Source organism: Psammomys obesus, unplaced genomic scaffold (assembly GCF_907164565.1).
Source record: "Psammomys obesus unplaced genomic scaffold, mPsaObe1.curated_primary_1811, whole genome shotgun sequence".
NCBI lineage: Eukaryota > Metazoa > Chordata > Mammalia > Rodentia > Muridae > Psammomys > Psammomys obesus.
This window is the reverse complement of record NW_026593895.1, coordinates 311,039-331,151: the sequence shown is the minus strand read 5'-3', so window position 1 is coordinate 331,151 and position 20,113 is coordinate 311,039. Positions and strand designations below refer to the sequence as shown.

The window sequence follows — 20,113 nt, the reverse complement described above, 5'->3', positions numbered from 1 at the left end:
GAGGATGGCAAAGTCAACCTGGAACAGTCATATAATGGAAGAGAAAGGGAAGGAGGAAGGGGGAGGGAGAAGAAAAGGGAGAGAAAAAGAGAGTGTGTATTATATTGTAGGATGTTTGTTTTTCCTCCCGGAATAATGACTCAAGCTCCTGGAATAATGACTCATGAGACTCAAAATATATTTACAGATGCCTAGGCCATATGGCTAGGCTCTTCTCTGACTAGCTCATAACTTAAAAATAACCCATTTATACTAATCTACATTCTGCCATGTAGCTGGTTACCTCTGCTCAGGTACCAAATATCTGACCTCTTCATATTTCCCCAGGTGAATCTCCTGCGCCTCGCTCTATCTCAGAATCCTTTCTGCCTGCCATCTGTCCCTCCTTCTATTCTACCCTTTCCTATAGGCCATAGGTTTTTTTTTAATTGACAGACATTGCATCCATGCAAGATAGTCTCTCTACAATTCCCCTTTTTAGTCCAATAAAAGGCTCTTTTTTAGCACAATAAACTATATACAATAATAACAAATTATGAAACAATAATGAAAACTATTAGTTAAGACTTACATTCACAGTGTCTAGTCCATATGCATTTGGCAACTTTGGAGAAAGTATTCTAATAGCTATCCTATCTTGGTAAGTTCAGAGTTCTGCACCTAAATATTTTGTGTTATAGCTTGTATTTAGCAAACTAAATATTTTTAACCTAAAAATATCTTCTTAAATCCTAAATAACTTAAGTTTAATTTTAATACTCTAACTATCTAGTCTTCAACCCCATCAGAGACTTGAGGAGGAAATAATATTACCTTAGTATGTAAGAAGTGCAGGCAAACAGCTTCCAAAATAGAGAATTAACAGACATCTGGCTGCCTGGACAGTCCTCAAAATTCCTCCATAACATTAGAGCATCATCTTCAGCCTTCTGGCCCAGTGTATCTAACAGACATATTTTGTGAAGCAGGAATTATGAAGGACTTAATTCCTGTGTACCTTGTCCCTGCAAAGCTTGACAGTTGACTTTACTGCATCCAGTTTTTCCAATTTGGACACCATTCTGCCTGTAGTTGGAGCCAGCACAGTTTTGCCCAGTTGAAGCAAACTCCAAAATGGAGGTCCTTCAATGCTCATTTCAGGTTGATTGGGGGTGCTGCCAGAAGCTGACATGTCTCATAGTCAAAAAAACCTTTAATTTATAAAAACATCTCTAAAAGCCATATTCTGTAGGTCTCTGAGGTTTTTTAAAGATCACCTATCTATCTGTGTACATATATGTAGTACATAATTATTATCTATCTATAGCATATCTGACTAGACAAATGTTGCTTGTTTCTAGCGATTCACTATTTGTTCAACCTAAGATGTATATTTCTGTGTTAAACTAGACTATTATATGACATGACCATGAGTTTGATTGACTAAATATTAGCTTGTATTACTTAATCATCCTAAATAGTATGTAATAGCAGCTTTTAAAAGGACTAGAACTAAACATTGTATATTTAAATGAGTTGTATAAGTCCAATGTCTTATGTAGAAGTTGGAACATACCTACATTATGTGTATAAAAAATAACTTTAAATCTGTATCAATACATAATAATCTAGACCAATGAAAACCTTAAAACTGTATCATTATACAATAATCCATATCAATGTAAAAATATTTGAGAATAACAATAGCTCTTCATTGGAAGGGTAGATTCAGCAATCTACTCTTTTATCCCTATTAGTCCTCTATTATTGCTATATCCCCCTTCCTTCTTTTCAACCCTTCTCACCCTACCTAAGAAAGAAAGGTTAGAGAATAGAGAGCGAGATCCCTGAGTTTAACCTCTTATACCTTATTTTCTCCCTGACTAAAATAATAACAATTTACAATCAACCCCTTTTTAATGACAACAAAGATTTATGAGCATTCATCACCCATTGCACAACCAAAAATCGTCCACCCCACCTCTTGAGAATTGTGATCTCTTAAAATTGCTTCCTGCTATTTTGGGGTAATGTTTGCCTTTTTGGGAGCCCAGGGAAATTGGAAATGGTTTAAAAATGGTTTAAAAAGCTAGTCATAACATTTGTTGTCCAGTCTCTAAATGCTATGAAAATGCAGTCTTAAATGGAGTCCTGTTTGGAACAGTCTGAAAGAGTGGACTGGTTGGGATCAGCAGCTTTCTTTGAAGCTGTCCTGGAAGCAAGCTTTGATGAAATACCAACTGCAGCAATCTGAGGCTGAATCAAGCAGTATGCTTGATAAATAAATAAATGTGTTTCAGCATCTCAGCATCCTGGAGGATGAGTCTTGTTAAGGTCATTTCCATTCCATTGGTGTTTGGTCCTTTTGTTCTGTAAACATATAAACTCTGGCAAGTAATATACAGTTCTGCAATTATGTATGTATGGAATGTGCAATGTGCACAGATCAGTTAAAGATGATTCTCTGCTCTTTGTTTGAGCAGGTAAAAGACATCTGTCTCTCCTTATGAACCAGTTTGCACCAAACTGCAATATAAACCTCCATCCATGCTATATAAAAGGATGGCATGTACTAAAAAGTCATGAGGACTTTGTAGCCAACAAGATTTATTGGCTATGTAAAGACATTTAAGTCTCAGTTAGTCTTAAAGCTGTTCTCATGTAGAGGGATCAGCACATACCTACCTGTCTTGGTCTTTTCAATTTTGTTCTTGCTGTCTTTAAGCCAAGGTCTTCGGGATGGAGGTGGGATGGGCTTCCTCTGACAAATCTGATTTCCAACAGTTTGGATGGAATACATAACGTTTCTTCTACAGTGGAAAGAAATGCAAACTCTCCTCCCCAACATACTTCCTTTTTTTCCATTCTAAACATATATATGTTGATCTAATTCATCAGTGCTTTCTAAATTCTAGTGCTTTTTAATTGCTATGCTATCTGTCTCATTGACTTTTAAAATACTTAAAGTCAACAAAGCACCATGTAATCTATCCCTGAGATATTCCTTATCCCCATCTGTTCTATAAACACCTCTTTTAAACTCTTGTTAGATCTCTCCATAATTGCTTGACCTATATGATTGTAAATTATATTTGTAACATTTTTTTATGCCATAATGTCCAAAAATTACAATGTTGTATTCCAATGGATACACATGCTGAAGCACTATCAACTTCAATCTGTCAAGGCATTTCCAAGATAGTTGTCACTTCCAACAAATGTATAATCCCAGAATTTAAGGCAAAAGTCCATTGGAATTCTGAGTATGAACTAATGGCATGGTGCATATATTTTAGTTTTCTAAACTCTGTAACATGAAGCATACAGGCCGTTGTATGACCCTGTTCCAAGACCACACCAATCAGGATCTGCATTCCTATAATGAATATATAAGACACCACACTTAAGTTTTTAGGGATGGAATGGGAGGGTGAGGAAAAAAATTTGAGGTTGTGTACAGAGTGGGCTTTGGTTGTTTTTAATTTGGAGCAAATATGACAAAATACTCTCATTGGGGTAGTATGCACAGTATTCATATTTATAGATAGCGAGACAGGGTATTCTTTTTTATTGCTAATTGTTTAACTCTTGTATAGTTTAAAAAAGACTAGAAAGTATCATCTCTATGCAGTGCTTTTTGCAGTTGTTAGAAGTCTCAACTGTGGTAATTTTTCCCCCCAACTGAGTGGATATTTAAGAAAAGAACCTGGGCTAGAGAGATGGCTCAGCGATTAAGAGCACTGTCTGCTCCTCCAGAGGTCCTGAGTTTGATTCCCAGCACCCACATGGTAGGTTCCAACCATCTATACTGGGTCTTCTGGCCTGCAGGTGTACGTGTAGGTAGAACTCTCATTTATGTAAAATAAATGACTACATCTTAAAAAAAGAAAAGAACCAAAACAACAAAACAACAGTTTCAAAAAGAAAAGAAAAGCCCCGGCCAGTTCTCTTTCCTTTGTTTGCACACTATCCCCATGGTGTTACGATTAGGTAGTGAGTGTCAGGTGCAGTCCGCTTGGTAGAGCTCGTGGCTGCGCGTCACATCTCATTCTTGCTTTACTCACGTCTATTCATTCTGCCGGGACACGCAACACTGCTCTTGAGAAGTCAGGGAAGTCCAAATGAGAAGTCATATTCTGGGGTTTGCATTTAAATAATTAAATGCTACATACTCCACATGGGAGCAGGATTAGTTTTGCATACCTGTTGCATCCTCAGGAGTGGGTGCAGAGTGGGTGTTGGCTCTGTGGATATCAGATTAAGTGATACTGTGATAAAGATAAGACTTTTTTTTCCCATGGCTAAACTTATTGTTGATGAAGAAGTAACACAGTTCTGCTCCTTGGGAGATTTTCTTTTCTTTTCTTTTCTTTTTTTTTTCACCTTTTTATACAATGACTGTTTGTTTTTTTTTTATTAATTACACTTTATTCATTTTGTATCCCCCCATAAGCCCCTCCCTCCTCCCTTCCCGGTCCCACCCTCCCCTCCCTTTCTGCATGCATGCCCCTCCCCAAGTCCACTGATAGGGGAGGTCCTCCTCTCCCTCTTTCTGATCTTAGTCTATCAGTTCTCATCAGAAGTGGCTGCATTGTCAGGGTTCTAGGTTATCTCCATGAATAGTCCTTGGTTGGAGTATGAGTCTCTGGGAAGTTCCCTGTGTTCAAATTATCTTGTTCTGTTGCTCTCCTGTGGAGTTCCTGTCCTCTCCAGCTCTTACTATTTTCCACTTCTTACATAAAATTCCATTCACTCTGCCCATCGGTTGGCCATCAGGCTCAGCATCTGCTTTGACAGTTTGACTGCAGAGGCTTTCAGAGGCCCTCTGTGGCAGGTTCCTAGGTTGTTTCCTGTTTTCTTTTTCTTCTGATGTCCATCCTCTTTGCCTTTCAGGATGGGGATTGAACATTTTAATTAGGGTCCTCTCTTTTGCTTAGTTTGTTTAGATGTACAGATTTTAGTGGGTTTATTCTATGTTGTATGTTTATATGAGTGGGTATATAATATCCGTGTCTTTTTGCTTCTGGGACAACTCACTCAGGATGATCCTTTCCAGGTCCCACCATTTACCTGCAAATTTCATGATTTCCTTATTTTTCATTGCTGAGTAATATTCCATTGTATAGATATACCACAGTTTCTGCATCCATTCTTCAGTCGAGGGGCATCTGGGCTGTTTCCAGCATCTGGCTATTACTAATAAAGCTGCTACAAACATGGTTGAGCAAATGTCCTTTTTGTGTACTTGAGCCTCTGTTGGGTATATGCCTAGGAGTGGTATGGCTGGATCTTGAGGAAGCGCTATTCCTAGTTGTCTGAGAAATCGCCAGATTGATTTCCAGAGTGGTTGTACAAGTTTACATTCCCACCAGCAGTGGAGAAGGGTTCCCCTTTCTCCACAACCTCTCCAGCATGTGTTGTCACTTGAGTTTTTGATCTTGGCCATTCTCATGGGTGTAAGGTGAAATCTCAGGGTTGTTTTGATTTGCATTTCCCTAATGGTTAATGAGGTTGAGCATTTCTTTAAGTGCTTCTCTGCCATTCGATATTCCTCTACAGAGAATTTTCTCTTTAGCTCTGTTCCTCATTTTTTAAGTGGATTACTTGGTTTGCTGCTTTTCAGCTTCTTTAGTTCTTTATATATACTGGATATGAGTCCTCTGTCAGATAAAGGGTTGGTGATGATTCTTTCCCAATCTGTAGGCAGTCGCTTTGTTTTGATGACGGTGTCCTTTGCTTTACAGAAGCTTTTCAATTTCATGAGGTCCCATTTATTGATTGTTGCTCTTAGAGCCTGTGCTGTTGGTGTTCTGTTCAGGAAGTTTTCTCCTGTACCAATGAGTTCTAGGGTATTCCCCACTTTTTTTTTCTAGCCGATTTAATGTGTCTGGTTTTATGTTGAGGTCTTTGATCCACTTGGACTTCAGTTTTGTGCAGGGTGATAAGTATGGATCTATTTTCATTTTTCTACATGTAGACATCCAGTTGGACCAGCACCATTTGTTGAAGATGGTTATCTTTTTTCCATTGTATGGTTTTGGCATCCTTGTCAAAAATCAGGTGTCCATTAGTGTGTGGGTTTATTTCTGGGTTTTCTGTTCGGTTCCATTGCTCCACCGTTCTGTTTCTATGCCAGTACCATGCAGTTTTTATAACTGTTGCTCTATAGTACAGCTTGAGATCAGGGATGGAGATACCTCCAGAAGATCTTTTATTGTAGAGGATTGTTTTAGCAATTCTTGGTTTCTTGTTATTCCATACGAACTTGAGAATTTTTCTTTCCAGGTCTGTAAAGAATTGTGTTGGCAATTTGATGGGAATTGCATTAAATCTGTAGATTGCTTTTGGTAAGATGGCTATTTTTACTATGTTAATCCTGCCAACCTATGAGCATGGGAGATCTTTCCATCTTCTCATATCTTTTTCTAATTCTTTCTTCAGAGGCTTGAAATTTTTTTCAAACAAGTCTTTGACTTGCTTGGTTAGGGTTACACCAAGGTACTTTATGTCATTTGTGGCTATTGTGAAGGGTGTTGTTTCTCTAATTTCTTTCTCAGCCCTTTTGTCTTTTGTATACAAGAGTGCTTACTGATTTTTTTGAGTTAATTTTGTATCCGACTACTTTGCTGAAGGTGTTTATCAGCTGTAGGAGTTCCCTGGTAGAGTTTTTGGGGTCACTCAAGTATACTATCATATCATCTGCAAATAGTGATAATTTGACTTCTTCCTTTCCAATTTGTATCCCCTTGATCTCCTTCAACTGTCTTATTGCTCTAGCAAGGACTTCTAGCACTATGTTGAAGAGATATGGAGAGAGTGGGCAGCCTTGTCTTGTCCCTGATTTCAGTGGGATTGCTTTAAGTTTCTCTCCGTTCAGTTTGATGTTGGCTATAGGCTTGCTGTATATTGCCTTTACTATGTTTAGCTATGTGCCTTGTATCCCTGATCTCTCCAATACTTTAAACATGAATGGATGTTGGATCTTGTCAAATGCTTTTTCAGCATCTAGGGAGATTATCATGTGTTTTTTTTCTTTCAGTTTGTTAATATGGTGGATCACATTGATGGATTTCTGTATATTGAACCACCCCTGCATACCTGGGATGACGCCTACTTGGTCATAGTGGATAATATCTTTGATGTGTTCTTGGATTCGGTTTGCAAGTATTTTGTTAAGTATTTTTGCATCAATGTTCATAAGGGAGATTGGCCTGAAATTCTCTTTCTTTGTTGAGTCTTTGTGAGGTTTAGGTACTGAGGTGACTGTGGCTTCATAGAATGAGTTTGGTAATGTTCCTTCTGTTTCTATTTTGTAGAATAGTTTGAAGAGAACTGGAGTTAGCTCTTCTTTGAAGGTCTGGTAGAATTCTGCGCTGAAGCCATCTGGTCCTGGGATTTTTTTGAATGGGAGACTTTTGATGACTGCTTCTGTTTCTTTGGGGATATAGGACTATTTAATTGATTTACCTGGTCCTGATTCTGCTTTGGTAAGTGGAATCGATCAAGAAAATTGTCCATTTCATTTAGATTTTCAAATTTTGTGGCATATAGACTTTTGAAGTAAGTCCTAATGATTGTTTGGATTTCCTCAGTGTCTGTAGTTATGTCCCCCTTTTCATTTCTGATTTTGTTGATTTGGGTGGTGTCTCTCTGCCTTTTAGTTAGCTTGGCTAAGGGTTTGTCGATCTTGTTGATTTTTTCAAAGAACCAGCTCTTGGTTTCATTGATTCTTTGAATTGTTTTATTTGTTTCTAATTGATTGATTTCAGCCCTGAGTTTGATTTTTTCCAGCCTTCTACTCCTTTTTTGGTGTGTCTGCTTCTTCTTTTTCTAGGGTTTTTAAGTGGGCCATTAAGTTGCTTGAATGAGCTGTCTCGAATTTCTTCTTGAAGGCACTTAGTGCTATGAACTTTCCTCTTAGCACTGCTTTCATTGTGTCCCATAAGTTTGGGTATGTTGTGTCTTCATTTTCATTGAGTTCTAGGAAGACTTTAATTTCTTTCTTTATTTCTTCCCTGACCCAGCTGTCATTTAGTAACAAGTTGTTCAGTTTCCATGTGTGTGTAGGCTTTTTGCTCTTTCTGTTGTTGTTGAAGTCCAGCTTTATTCCATGGTGGTCAGACAAGATACAAGGGATTATTTCAATCTTCTTGTATCTGTTGAGGCTTGCTTTGTGACCAACTATATGGTCTATTTTGGAGAAGGTTCCATGAGGTGCTGAGAAGAAGGTAAATTCTTTTGTGTTTGGGTGTAAAGTTCTGTAAATGTCTGTGAGGTCCATTTGATTCATGATCTCTGTCAGAGATATTGTTTCTTTGTTCAAGAGAGTGGAGTGTTGAAGTCTCCCACTATTAATGTGTGGGGATCTATATGTAGTTTAAATTTTATCAGTTTCTTTTACAAATGTGGGTGCTCTTGTATTTGGGGCATAGATGTTCAGGATTGTGATGTCTTCTTGGTGGAATTTTACCTTGATGAGTATGAAGTGTCCTTCCCCATCTCTTTTTATTAATTTTGGTTGAAAGTCTATTTTATCAGATATTAGAATGGCTACTCCTGCTTGTTTCTTGGGTCCATTTGCTTGGAAAGTTGTCTTCCAACCTTTTACCCTCAGGTAATGTCTATCTTTGTGCCTTAGGTGTGTTTCTTGTATGCAACAGATTGCTGGGTTTTGTTTATGTATCCATTCTGTTAATCAGTGTCTTTTTACTGGAGAGTTGAGTCCATTGATGTTGAGAGAGATTAATGACCAGTGGCTGTTAGATCCTTTGATTTTGATGTTGGCTGTGGTTATAAGGTTGTGTGCTTGGTTGCTTTTTGTTTTAGTGTAGTAAGGTTAATTATTTCCTGTGTTTTCTTGACAGAAGCTAATTTTCTTGGGTTGTATTTTCTCTTCCAGTGTGTTCTGTAATGCTGGATTTGTGTGTAGGTATTGTTGAAATTTGTTTTTGTCATTGAATATCTTGTTTTCTCCGTCTATGAGGACTGAGAGTTTTGCAGGGTATAGTAACCTGGGCTGACAACTGTGTTCTCTTAGGGTCTGCATGATATCTCTCCAGGCCCTTCTGGCTTTCATAGTTTCTGTTGAAAAGTCAGGTGTGATTCTAATGGGTTTGCCATTATATGTTACTTGGCCTTTTTCCCTTGCAGCTTTTAGTATTTTTTCTTTGTTCTGTATACTTACTGTTTTGATTATTATGTGGCGGGAGGATTTTCTTTTCTGGTCAAATTTGTTGTGTGTTCTGTAGACCTCATGTATTCTTATTGGCTTCTCCTTTAACTTGGGGAAATTTTCTTCAATGATTTTGTTGAAAATATTTTCTGGGCCTTGGAGAAGGGAGTCTTCTTTTTCCTCTATACCTATTATTCTTAGGTTTTGTCTTTTCATATTGTCTTGGATTTCTTGGATGGTCTGTGTCAGGAATATTTTGGATTTAACATTTTCATTTTCATTGACAGATACATCAATTTCTTCCATTGTATCTTCTACACCTGAGATTCTTTCTTCTATCTCTTGTAGTCTGTTGGTTATGCTTACCTCTGTAGTTAAAGATATGAAACACTTCACGAATTCGCGTGTCATCCTTGCGCAGGGGCCATGCTAATCTTCTCTGTATCGTTCCAATTTTAGTATATGTGCTGCCGAAGCAAGCACGGGAGATTTTCTTAAAGATAGTCTCAGGGAAAGTGCAGTAAATTTTTGTCATTTTTTTTAAACTACTAAAGTTCTTAGTGCTTAGATTCCATACAGATAGCTGCTGTTTCAAGTCCTAATTCTGAAGAAAGCAATAAAATTTTGAAAAAATTGTCATTATAATGTGACAACAAATAACTTGAAAATTAATTTGTAATTACAGAAAAGGTTTGGATTTGGATGGGAGAGGAGTTGGGAGGATTTCAGAGGAGTTGGGGGAGGAGAAAATGTAATCAGAATATATTATATGAAAAAAATTTATTTTCAAAAAAAATTAAAGGAAAAATTTTAATATATTTGTAATTATTTTAATTCAGCTCCTTTGTATTAGCATGTCTTATGCTAAAGTATAAAAATAAGTAACATATTTGAACATAATTTAGATTATATTACCCTTAAGGATAACTTAACTGCCAAAATGTTAAGTATGAAGAATATTACCTAAGAACTCACATTTCCCAGTATCAGAACCTGCTACAAAGCAGTCATTAAGACAGTGTGGTTCTGGCATAAAGACAGACACAGCTCAGTGGCATTAAGGGTTCAGAAACGAGCCTTTACTTTTATGGTCTTTACTTCTGACAGGGGCACCAATACTGATCAAACAGTGTAGAGTCAGTTGTCCAGAGAGTACTGGAGCAGCTGGTATCTGCAAGGAAAGAGTGATGTTAGACTTTCACTTTATGTCACACAAGAATCAAAATGGATCAGAGACCCGAATATAAAGAGGGGGCCATAGGTTTAAGTCTTTCCCATCATGCCTCAGGTAATGCTTTACAAGTCTAATAGCAACGGATCAGCAGACAGGAGCATTAGGGAAGTTGGATTTCCCTCCATTTGAAAACACATATGTTTATAAGAACAGTCAAGAAACAAAAAGGACAAGTAAATGACAAAATACTTGTGAATCATACATGTTTATAACATAGACATGTTTTTGTCTAGAGTATATAAGCAGTTACAACCCAACAACACAAGGGCAAACCAATTTTAAGATGTGAAACTGATGAGAATAAATATTTCCCAATGTGATCATAAAAAGATAGTATCATTAGTCATTTGGGAAATTAAAGTCAAATCTATAATGAGATACTTTTAACAATTTGAAAAAAAATGCTCATTTATCCACTAGGCAGCCATAACTACAGGCGTTATTAAATGTTGATGCTAGTATATGGAGAAATGGGAACTCTCCTACTGCGTGGTGTTGTGAAACAGTACATGCTCCTTAGGACACCCATATTCTGATAATTCTTTAGACTCTTAAAAATAAAAACAGCTGAATGGCCTTGCACTGCCCCTCTTAGGTTTAGGCTCCCAAACTGAAAACATGTGTTCACACAAAAACATAGACGCAGCTGCTCATAGTAACATCATTCGTAACAGTCAGAGTGGGGAAACAAACCAAACGTCCATCAGCTTTTGAGTGGGCAAACAAATATGGAATAATCTTGGAATGGAATATAGTTCTTGCCATTTATTATAATCCCTGCCATTGGAATTCAAGTCTGTCTTTGAAAGAGGCCATTCCTTACATTAAAGCTACTAAAAGAAAAATTTTAAATTATCAATCAGACTCTTCAGCTACACATTTCTAAAATCTCTTCTGTTTGGTTTTAAAGGTATATTTATTTTCATATGGTGAGTATGGGTGTTTGCCTCCATGTGTGTATAAGTGTACCATGTATGTGCCCGGTGTCCACTGAGCCCAGAAGAGGGCATCGGACCTGGCGTAACAGTTGTGAGCCATCATGTGGAAGCCAGGACCTAAACCTAGATCCATAGCAAGTGTTCTTAACTGCTGCTTCATCTCTCCGGCCCCAGCCCATAATATTTAAAGACGAATATATGAGGTGATGATGTATGAGAAGCATTTTACTGTCGTATGAAAGGTGCTTTTAGGCTTTAGTTTGACAGGAGGAGCCCAGCACCCCAGTGAGAAGTCCTCAGAAGTGTACAATGGAACAGCCTCAAGGTTGCCACCACAAGTGTTGTAAATGATATAAAACAAAGTTGTGTTTTATTTTATAGAAACAGCCAGACACTTGATGAAGATGATGTATTGAGTGAGATGCACAAGTCCCCTGTGATTGATTTACCTGATAAGACAACCAGTGCCTCACAGCTGCAAGGAAGCCCCAAAATAACCAAGACCAAGTGTTCTGCCATAGATCCCATGGTGAGAAACTTAAGAAGCACCATTCCGATGTGGCCTTTATTTCAAGGAGATAAAAGACAACTGAAGTCATGTGTGTTCTTGTGCCTTGTGGCGTTGGTCTGCTTTTGTTGTTTTTAAGTTAGTCTATAGAGAACATCATACTAGGCTAACACTTAAACTAATAGGTAATGAATATCTGGTGGGAAATTTAACAGTTGTGGATAGCTATATTAATGCTGATTTTCTTCAAAGTAAATGATTTTACAGATTCACTAAGGTTGCCTGGTCACCTTCCGGAGTTAATTTATGGCTGCTCTTTTAGTCCTCTTCAGGGGAGTCCAGAGACTTTGGAGGGCACCAGTCACACCCTGCACAGAGGAAAAGAATTCTCCCAGCTTGGATGTTAGCAGAAAGTTTAAGTGATCAAAACCTTTCAATAGCTGGTAAAGGTGGAGGTAGGTTTCTGGTTTTGCTAATGTTGAATTTCAAGGAAATGTTAAAGACGATTTGAAGGCTTTTATGAGCAAATAGATGTCGAGTGGGGCTGCACATGTTATCGGTTAGCCTGGGACTTAAATTCTCTTCTCTGTATTTATTATTTTGAGAAATGATCTTAAACTTGTTATGCCCCTGCCTCAGTTTCTTGAGTGCTGGGGTTACAGGTGTGGGCTTGCATGCTTGCTAATCTAAGATTTACTTTTAAATACATGTAGAGTATAATTAAACCATAAGCTGTTTACTTTATGGCATTTGTCAAACAGCATTCTCCCCACTGATGTCTTGTTGAGCATGTAGTATTTCTCTGTTATTGCTAGATGCACTGCTAATATTAGTTCTTAGGTGAGCCTGTTGGTGTCATCATATCTGAAGTGAGAGGGCACCACACCTAGAATATTTAAAACTAATTAAATAAAACAATGCCAGGTACACAGTGTTTGTGCTACGAGGTTCAAGGACACGTGATCCTTGTCCTGGTCCAGCTTACTGGCATGGCAGATACTTCAGTGATACATGTCTTTCTGCTGGGTAGCCATTGTTTCAGCATTTTTAAGATGCTAAACAATGATGCTTTGTCCTTTTCAGTGTAAGGCCTAGGTTTCCTCCATAGCCCTGTAAAACCTCACAGCAACTTCTGCATTGATGTTGTTCACTGACTCCATTAGGCTTGTATGTTAGCTCTCATAGGTCTTTGTGGAGGTTCTAGATTTCACTCTATGAGCAGCACTGTCTGTGTATATAGAATTTTACTTCTTTCCAGTTTGGCTTTAAGATTTTCTTCATTTCTTTCTCTTTTTATCCAAGTGGTCTGCAATTTTGTCCAGTATACTTTTGACAAGCATTGGTAATAGCAAACATTTTTTCTTAGTTCTGGTAGAAATACCTTTTCCCTCATGAAATTTGTTAATAAAATTACAACTTAAAGGTTTTAAGTTATTCTTTTTTTCATATTGAAGTTCTTTTCTGTGATTTTCTCAAGGTTTTTGTATCAACAAATATTAAAGGTAAGTACTTTTCTTATACATCACGAGGATTTTGAATATCAAATCAGCCTTGTCTTCTTGGACAAACCTCTCTGATTCTGGAGCTTTTTGTTGTTGTTTTGAGTTCTAGGCGTTGAACGCAGGGCCTTACTTGCTGGGCACATTTTGCCTCAGCTACATCCTTAGCAGATTTTCTCTTTTTTCACCTCCCTTTCATATGTTAAGGATTTTAAAAATTACTTTGCTGAGTAGTGTTGTGCTATAATTTTATTTTCATGTAAAGTCTTTTTAGGGGTTTTAATGTAATTGCTGGTCTGGTAAGATGCATTGAGAAGTGTTACTCTTCTCTGTTTCTTTCAGAAGGTTATCCCAGCTCTGCCTGCTATAGTAGAGTTCTGCAGCCTAGGTGGCCTAAGTGACATTTACTTTCTCACAGTTCTGGTGACCAGGAATCCAAGATCAAGGGGTCAGCATTGTGGCTTGCTGATAGCTGATTTCTCTTTGTATCTTGTCACACACACATGCACACCCTCTGTCTCTGTTTCTCTGTCTCTCACTGGTGGGTAGGAGAGCAGAGATCTAGTATCCTCTTCTCTTAATGGGCAGTGATCCCACTTACCAGGGTCCCATCCAGGTGACCTAAATGCCCCCCACAGTCACCACTTCTTATAGCAGTCACGTGAGGATTAAGGCACAATCACATAGGAATTTTGAGATGTTACAACTATACCATTTGCAGCAAATTCCCAGTGTCACTACTCTTGTGCTTTGGAGACATTTTAAATAAAGTAGGTGGCTTGGATGCAAGCACTACAACACAAGAGTTTGGTTTGATAATGAAGATACATTAATATGAATATGCTTAAGGAAAAGGGAGCAGGATAGACTTCAGCATACTACTCAGAAGAACATGTAATTCAAAATGGATGAACTAGCCTGGTGTGGTGGTGTACGCCTGTAATCCCAGCAGGCAGGGAGGCAGAGGCAGGCGGATCTCTGTGAGTTTGAGGCCAGCCTGGTCTACAAAATGAGTCCAGGAAAGCCAAGGCTACACAAAGAAATATTGTCTCAAACAAAACCAAAAACAAACATCAAAATGGATGACCTTTCTATTTCTAGCTTTATATGAGTCACATTTTAAGGTCCTGAAGACCCAAGGAGAAATTAGTTAGCAAGGCACACAAAGTCTTCCCTTGGGGAGCTCTCACTACAGTGTAGCGGACACAATCAGCCCCGGATTTTCCTCTTACAATACAAGACTGTTTCATCTTTTTGGATTAAGATGATTATGAATTTGTAGACAAAATGCGATATTTACTGAGATTTACTCACTATATTGAATTTTGATAACAATGTCCATTGTTACTGAAGCTTTTTTATTTAAAAAGTATAGAGGGCATAATCTTTCTGAGGTTTTGAAGTTTTAAACCTATATTTGAAATAAGTTGGATTCCTAACTCAGTGGTGGGCCTTCCGAAGTTAAAATTCATTGGATTATTCAGACAGCTTTTCTGTTTGAGAAAATTAATGCTACAATTTAAAACAATTGTAACTAATGTGACCCTCTATTAGGTCACACCTTTGCTCATTTCCTTTTAGTGACTTCCAGTTCTTACCGTTTCCACTGTGCAGATGTGAGCAAGTTCTGAGAGTTGTGGCAAATAGTTACAGTGGGCCCTGCGTGCAAGCTGGGCAGGGTGCTCAGCCATGTGCTGCTTAGTGCTGTTGGAGATTTGTAGACAAGTGTTTCCCAGTGGGCAGTACTGTAAATGTAATTTTGACTTTGCAGGTATCACTCAGAGGCATAATCCCTAAAGATAGGGTCTCTCACTGAGGCTGGAGCTTGCTGGGGATTGGCTTCACTGGCTGCCAGCAATCCCAAGTGATCTTTCTGTCTTTGCCTCCCTCCCATCACAGTGCTGGGGTTGCAGGCCCACAAAGCCATCCTCCCCCCTTTCTTTTCTTTCTCATTTTGGTGCTGGGTATCCAAACGCAGATTCTTAAACTTGTGTAGCCAGTTATCCTACCCACAGGGAGCTGTCTCCCGGCCTGTGAGTCACTTGCTCTTTCATTCCTTTTGGCCATGTGGAGTATTGACCTTTGAAGATACAGGAGCACTTTTCTTCTTGTTCTTTTGTGTGTGTATGTTTGTGTGTGTTAGATAAGGATGTCATCCAGACGAGTGGAAAAGAAGAAACCTGCGAAGATGAAACCCAGGTAAACACACCGTGGCAAGGGAGGAAGCGGTTATCTCCATCAGGAAGTTCAAAAAGTGTCTCAGCAGAACAAGATCCTGGGAAGAAAGGCAAACGCTCTGATCAAGAAGGACCAGTTGTTTCATCCAAGGTGATTAGGAATGTGTTGTTTCTTTTCTTTGTTTGGTATTTGAGATAGGAATTACTGTTCCTTTAGATAAGATCAAGTGAGAAATGAATCATATGCTGGATTTATAAAAAACCTAAACTGCCTTTTATTCTTGTGTTTATGTAGATAAAAACTAGCTCAATATTTTTTTGCTTTCTGAAACTAATTTTTAACAGAGAGTAAGAATTTGCATTGTACAATACTATTTCAGACTAGAAAAAGGTGGAGACCTCTGGTGCTGGTTTTAATTTGGCCTCTGTTCTGAATGCCTGGTGGCTGTCACCTGTGGACTTCGTGTAACCATGATGAGGAGAACAGGGGGTGGCAGCTGTCGATCTTCACAGTGCCACAGGGGCACTCTGCTGTGGCTCTTAGAGTGACTGTAGACCTCTTTCCTCTGTATACCAGTCCTCTAGAATGGTTTGGCAGAATTGACATTTCTTGATGCTGGATATTTAAAAAGAAATGAGGCCTGTTTATAACATGAAGTTTTTTATTTATTTTTTTAAATTATTTATTTCCATTTTATGTGCATTTGTGTTTTGTCTGAATGTATGTCTGTGTGAGGGTGTCAGATCTTGAAGTTACACACAGTTGTGAGCTGCCATGTGGGTGCTGGGATTTGAACCCAGGTCCTTCTGGAAGAGCAATCAGTGCCCTTAACCACTAAGCTATCTCTCCAGCCCGAAGTTTTTTATTTTTATTTTTTAACTTGGAAGCAATAGCACATTTTATTAATATAAACTAGACTTAAAACACCACTGATTTTATTTCTTCTTTAGGAATTTCATATAATATATTCCCTCTTCTCCTCCCATGGTCACCCTCCCCATCCTTCTCTCCCTCCCCACCTACCTGAGCTTTCTTCTCCCTTGACCCCCATCAAGTCCACCTGTGTTGTACACAGTATTAGGAGTGAGGCCCTGATGTGTGGTTGACCTACCCGGGGTCATGTCACTGAAGAAAACTGGCTCTCTCTCCCTGTAGTTACCAGTGCCAAGAGCTCCTCTTTCATCCCCCCCCCCCCCCCCTTGCTGGATTCTGTGTGGCCTGAGCTTACACAGGACTTGTGTATACAGATACAGACAGAAAGTCCAGGCATTTTTCTTCCTTTGGGGTGGTAGCGTAAGGTGACAGTTCTCGTGGACTTACAGGGCACTGGCTGAGCTCTGTGCTCTCTTAGTCTCAGGAAGCCAGGCTGTTGCACTTGTTTTAAAACTATTTTATTTGGAGTATTTAAGCCTCCACCTCCTTTCCACCAACCGTTTAACCCTAGGTAAGAGAGAGGTTAGTGGGGAAAGGGGACGCAGACCCCTTTACTTCTACTGGCTGTTTAGGGTTGATGGGTTCTTTTGGGGCTCTTCTAATCTCCATCAACAGCAAACACAACAAGCAGTCTCCTCTAAGCCACTGCCTTGAAACGTTTCTCTCTGCCTCCTCCAAGCTGCTGCAGTGGTCTCTTCAAACTGCCCCCTTCTCTTTCTGGGCTCTAGTATTTATATCCCTCAGCATCCTATACCACACCCCTCTCCATGCTGCAGGAGGCAGGCCATGACCAGCTGGCAAAGACCACGCCCTGCAGGAGGCAGTTAGGACAAACTAAAGCCCAAACCAAAATCCCATGCTTGGGATTAAAACAAAATGTTGAGTTTTTAAAGAAATCAAAATTTCCTTTACACCAGGCTGGTCCTGCCCTGCAAGAGGGTACACTGGGTCACTGAAATGTCAGCAGCTGTCCCAGAGGTCAGTTTTATAAACCTCCTTCGTTCCCAGCCTCCTCTCTTAGGCAGAGATCAGACTCCCTAGCACTTCTCCCAGCCAGAGAAGTGGATCCACTTGCAAAGATGCAGCATCTTTGCTTACTGATTGGGTCAAGTGTAATCATAGATAAACTGTAAATCTTACTAAAGTACAACTTGTCATATATTAACTTCTAGCCTTCTTATACTCTATTTGAACACTGAGCATATCAGTTCACTTTGTCTATTTTATAAGAAATTATTTAGTTCCAATGAGAATCTAATATATGTTTTAATGTACTTTACCCTAAGTTTGATAATTCTAAGAAAGACTTTAACAAATATCGTCTTAGCTCATAGGTCGGACGGAAGAAGTAAGCAGGTCTGAGTTGTTGAAAGTGTTTGTGGAGACTTGATGACATCAAGAGCGTGTAATAGATGCAGGAGGCACCTGAGAGCTGCACTTGGCTGGTTGCTCTCCATTAAGGGTCCCCAGAGAGTTTTACCTCTCTTTGCTCAGTAGGAAAGAGGCCGAAGCCTCTGTGCTAGACTCTAGTGAAGTTGAGCCAGCGATCATGGCTGATGCTGAAGCCCCAAGCCGGACCTGGCCAAGCCCACTCTCCATGTCTGCTGGCTTCGGTCTTAGGTCTTATCCCTGGATAGCAGCCAATCCTGATGTGATAGCACAGTGGAGAGCAGTGAGTCAAGGTCACTATGAGAGAAAGTAATAGGCTGGCTGGCTCATCTGGTGATGGACGCTGCCTTACAAGAACTCAGAGCAGTTGTCCAGTACAGCAGACATTTTCTTAGGAAGACAGAAAAATGCACTGGAGAGAAGGGACAGAAATCATCTCCTGGACCCTTTCCTGAGGTTTGAGTCATCCAGCCCTTGGCTGGTTTATAGTCCCCTAAGCACGCCTGCAGCGTGGACATGCCCTAAGGGAGGAGAGCTGTGGCGCCATCCTTCAGCACCTGGTGGAAACTGACGCCCAAGCCACACTGCCAGGAAGCTCTGGCCTCAGAAGTGGATGCTTTTGTGCACAGTGGATTTTCTATTGTGCACATTAGACTGTGAGCGAGTTTTGTGACTAGCACTCTTCACTTTACGAAGTTAATTGTTCGGTTATAGTCCAGAATTTTGTCAGTCCTCACGGTCTTCTGCAGTCCTTTCTGGCTATGTAACAGTCCAGCTTATGGCCAAAGTGAGGGCTCTTGAACCGATCGGTGTCCCTGATGTGGTTTGGATGTTCTTGTTGCCTCTGAAAATCCACATGGAAGCCTTCTCTCCCTGTTCCGTAGCCTTTGCAGGTGCCACAAGAGGATACAAGGGCTCATCCTCTGTGCCTTCTGTCATGCCAGAACACGTGTGCCATCTCTTCCCTTCTGGCCTATGAGGACAGAGTAGGAAATCCTGCATCAGATGCCAACAACTTACAGCCTTCCCAGAACCCAAAACTGAGAGAGTATATTTTTGTCATTTATACATGATCTAGTCTGTGATATTCAGTTACAGTAGCACAGAGATGAAGACAATAGTGTTTCTTCTAGTTAATCTAGTTAGATCTAGTTTAATCTAGTTAGAACTGTCCCTGCAGCAGAAGGAAGCGTAACCAAAACAACTGCTGCAAAATAGTATCATAAAGTTATTAGTTATTGCTTGCTGACCAGAGCAAGCCCAACACTTAATCACTAGCACAACAATGACTTATTATTTGTCACAGATTCTGAGTTGGCTGGGCTCAGTTGGACACTTTTTATGGCACATTTTTTGGTAGTGACTGGAGCACTCTAAGTGACTGGGCACATGAACGGTGCCTGTACAAGGACTGATGGAAGACCTGAGCTGCCTCTGCTTTCCTCCCTCCATTTACCGTTAGATAGTTGAGACTAAATGCCTGACCGCTGTATCCCAAGAGGGCAAAGTTCAAAGCTTCCATATCAGAAAACTGTGGAAGAGGGGGAGGGAAGGATTGTAGGAGCCAAAGGGGTCAAGGACAAGAAAGCCCACAGAGTCAACTGATCAGGGCTCACAGGGGCTCACAGAGACTGAACTACCAACCAGAGGGCCTGCATGGGACAGAGCTAGGCCCTCTGCACATATGGTGTAGTTTTGTGTAGCTTGGTCTTTTTGTGGGATCCACACAGTGGGAGCAGGGGCTCTCTCTGACTGTGTTGCCTGCTTTTGGTACCTTACTTCCTATTGGGTTACCTAGTCTAGCCTTAAAAGTAGAGGAGGGAAAACCTCCTGTGCCATGGCTGGTTGATATTCATGGGAAGCCTGCCCTTTTCTGGAGCGAGAGAGGATGGTTGGGGGAAGAGGAGAGGTGGGGGAGAAGGTATATATCCTGTGGTCAGGATATAAATATATATATACAAATATAGATATATATTAATAAATACAAGAAAATATATGTTTATAATATAAATGTATATTAATATATAAATATGTGTATGCATATATAATTTTGGCTCAAACTAAAAAAGAAAAGAAAAATCAGCTTAAGTACTTGTCAGGGTTCCAGGATGAAGTTTAAATGTGTTATGACAAGATATTAGGTCTTTGGATATTATTAAGAGAATTCTTGTTCAAATGCTTTTGTGGAATCAGTATTTTCTTCCTTCTGTATTTCTTTTTCAAAGTCAGAAAGCTCGTAAAACTGAACTAAGATACTGTGTTTAAACAACAACAACAAATCTG

At 39.5% G+C, this 20,113-nt stretch overlaps 1 protein-coding gene and 1 non-coding gene across 3 annotated transcripts in view; one reads left to right on the top strand and one right to left on the bottom strand.

Annotated features, from left to right (window-relative positions):
* Aplf (aprataxin and PNKP like factor) overlaps positions 1-20,113 on the top strand; it is a 56,127-nt gene that overhangs the window by 13,070 nt on the left and 22,944 nt on the right. For both annotated transcript variants that reach the window (XM_055617432.1, XM_055617433.1), the window contains 3 exons: positions 11,705-11,852; positions 12,154-12,286; positions 15,474-15,658. In XM_055617432.1, the coding sequence (XP_055473407.1) occupies positions 11,705-11,852; positions 12,154-12,286; positions 15,474-15,658 (466 nt within the window). The remainder of the gene's footprint in view (positions 1-11,704; positions 11,853-12,153; positions 12,287-15,473; positions 15,659-20,113) is intronic.
* Positions 9,528-9,634, bottom strand: LOC129684334 (U6 spliceosomal RNA). Its single transcript, XR_008721307.1, has one exon. It is a non-coding gene; the product is annotated as a U6 spliceosomal RNA (small nuclear RNA).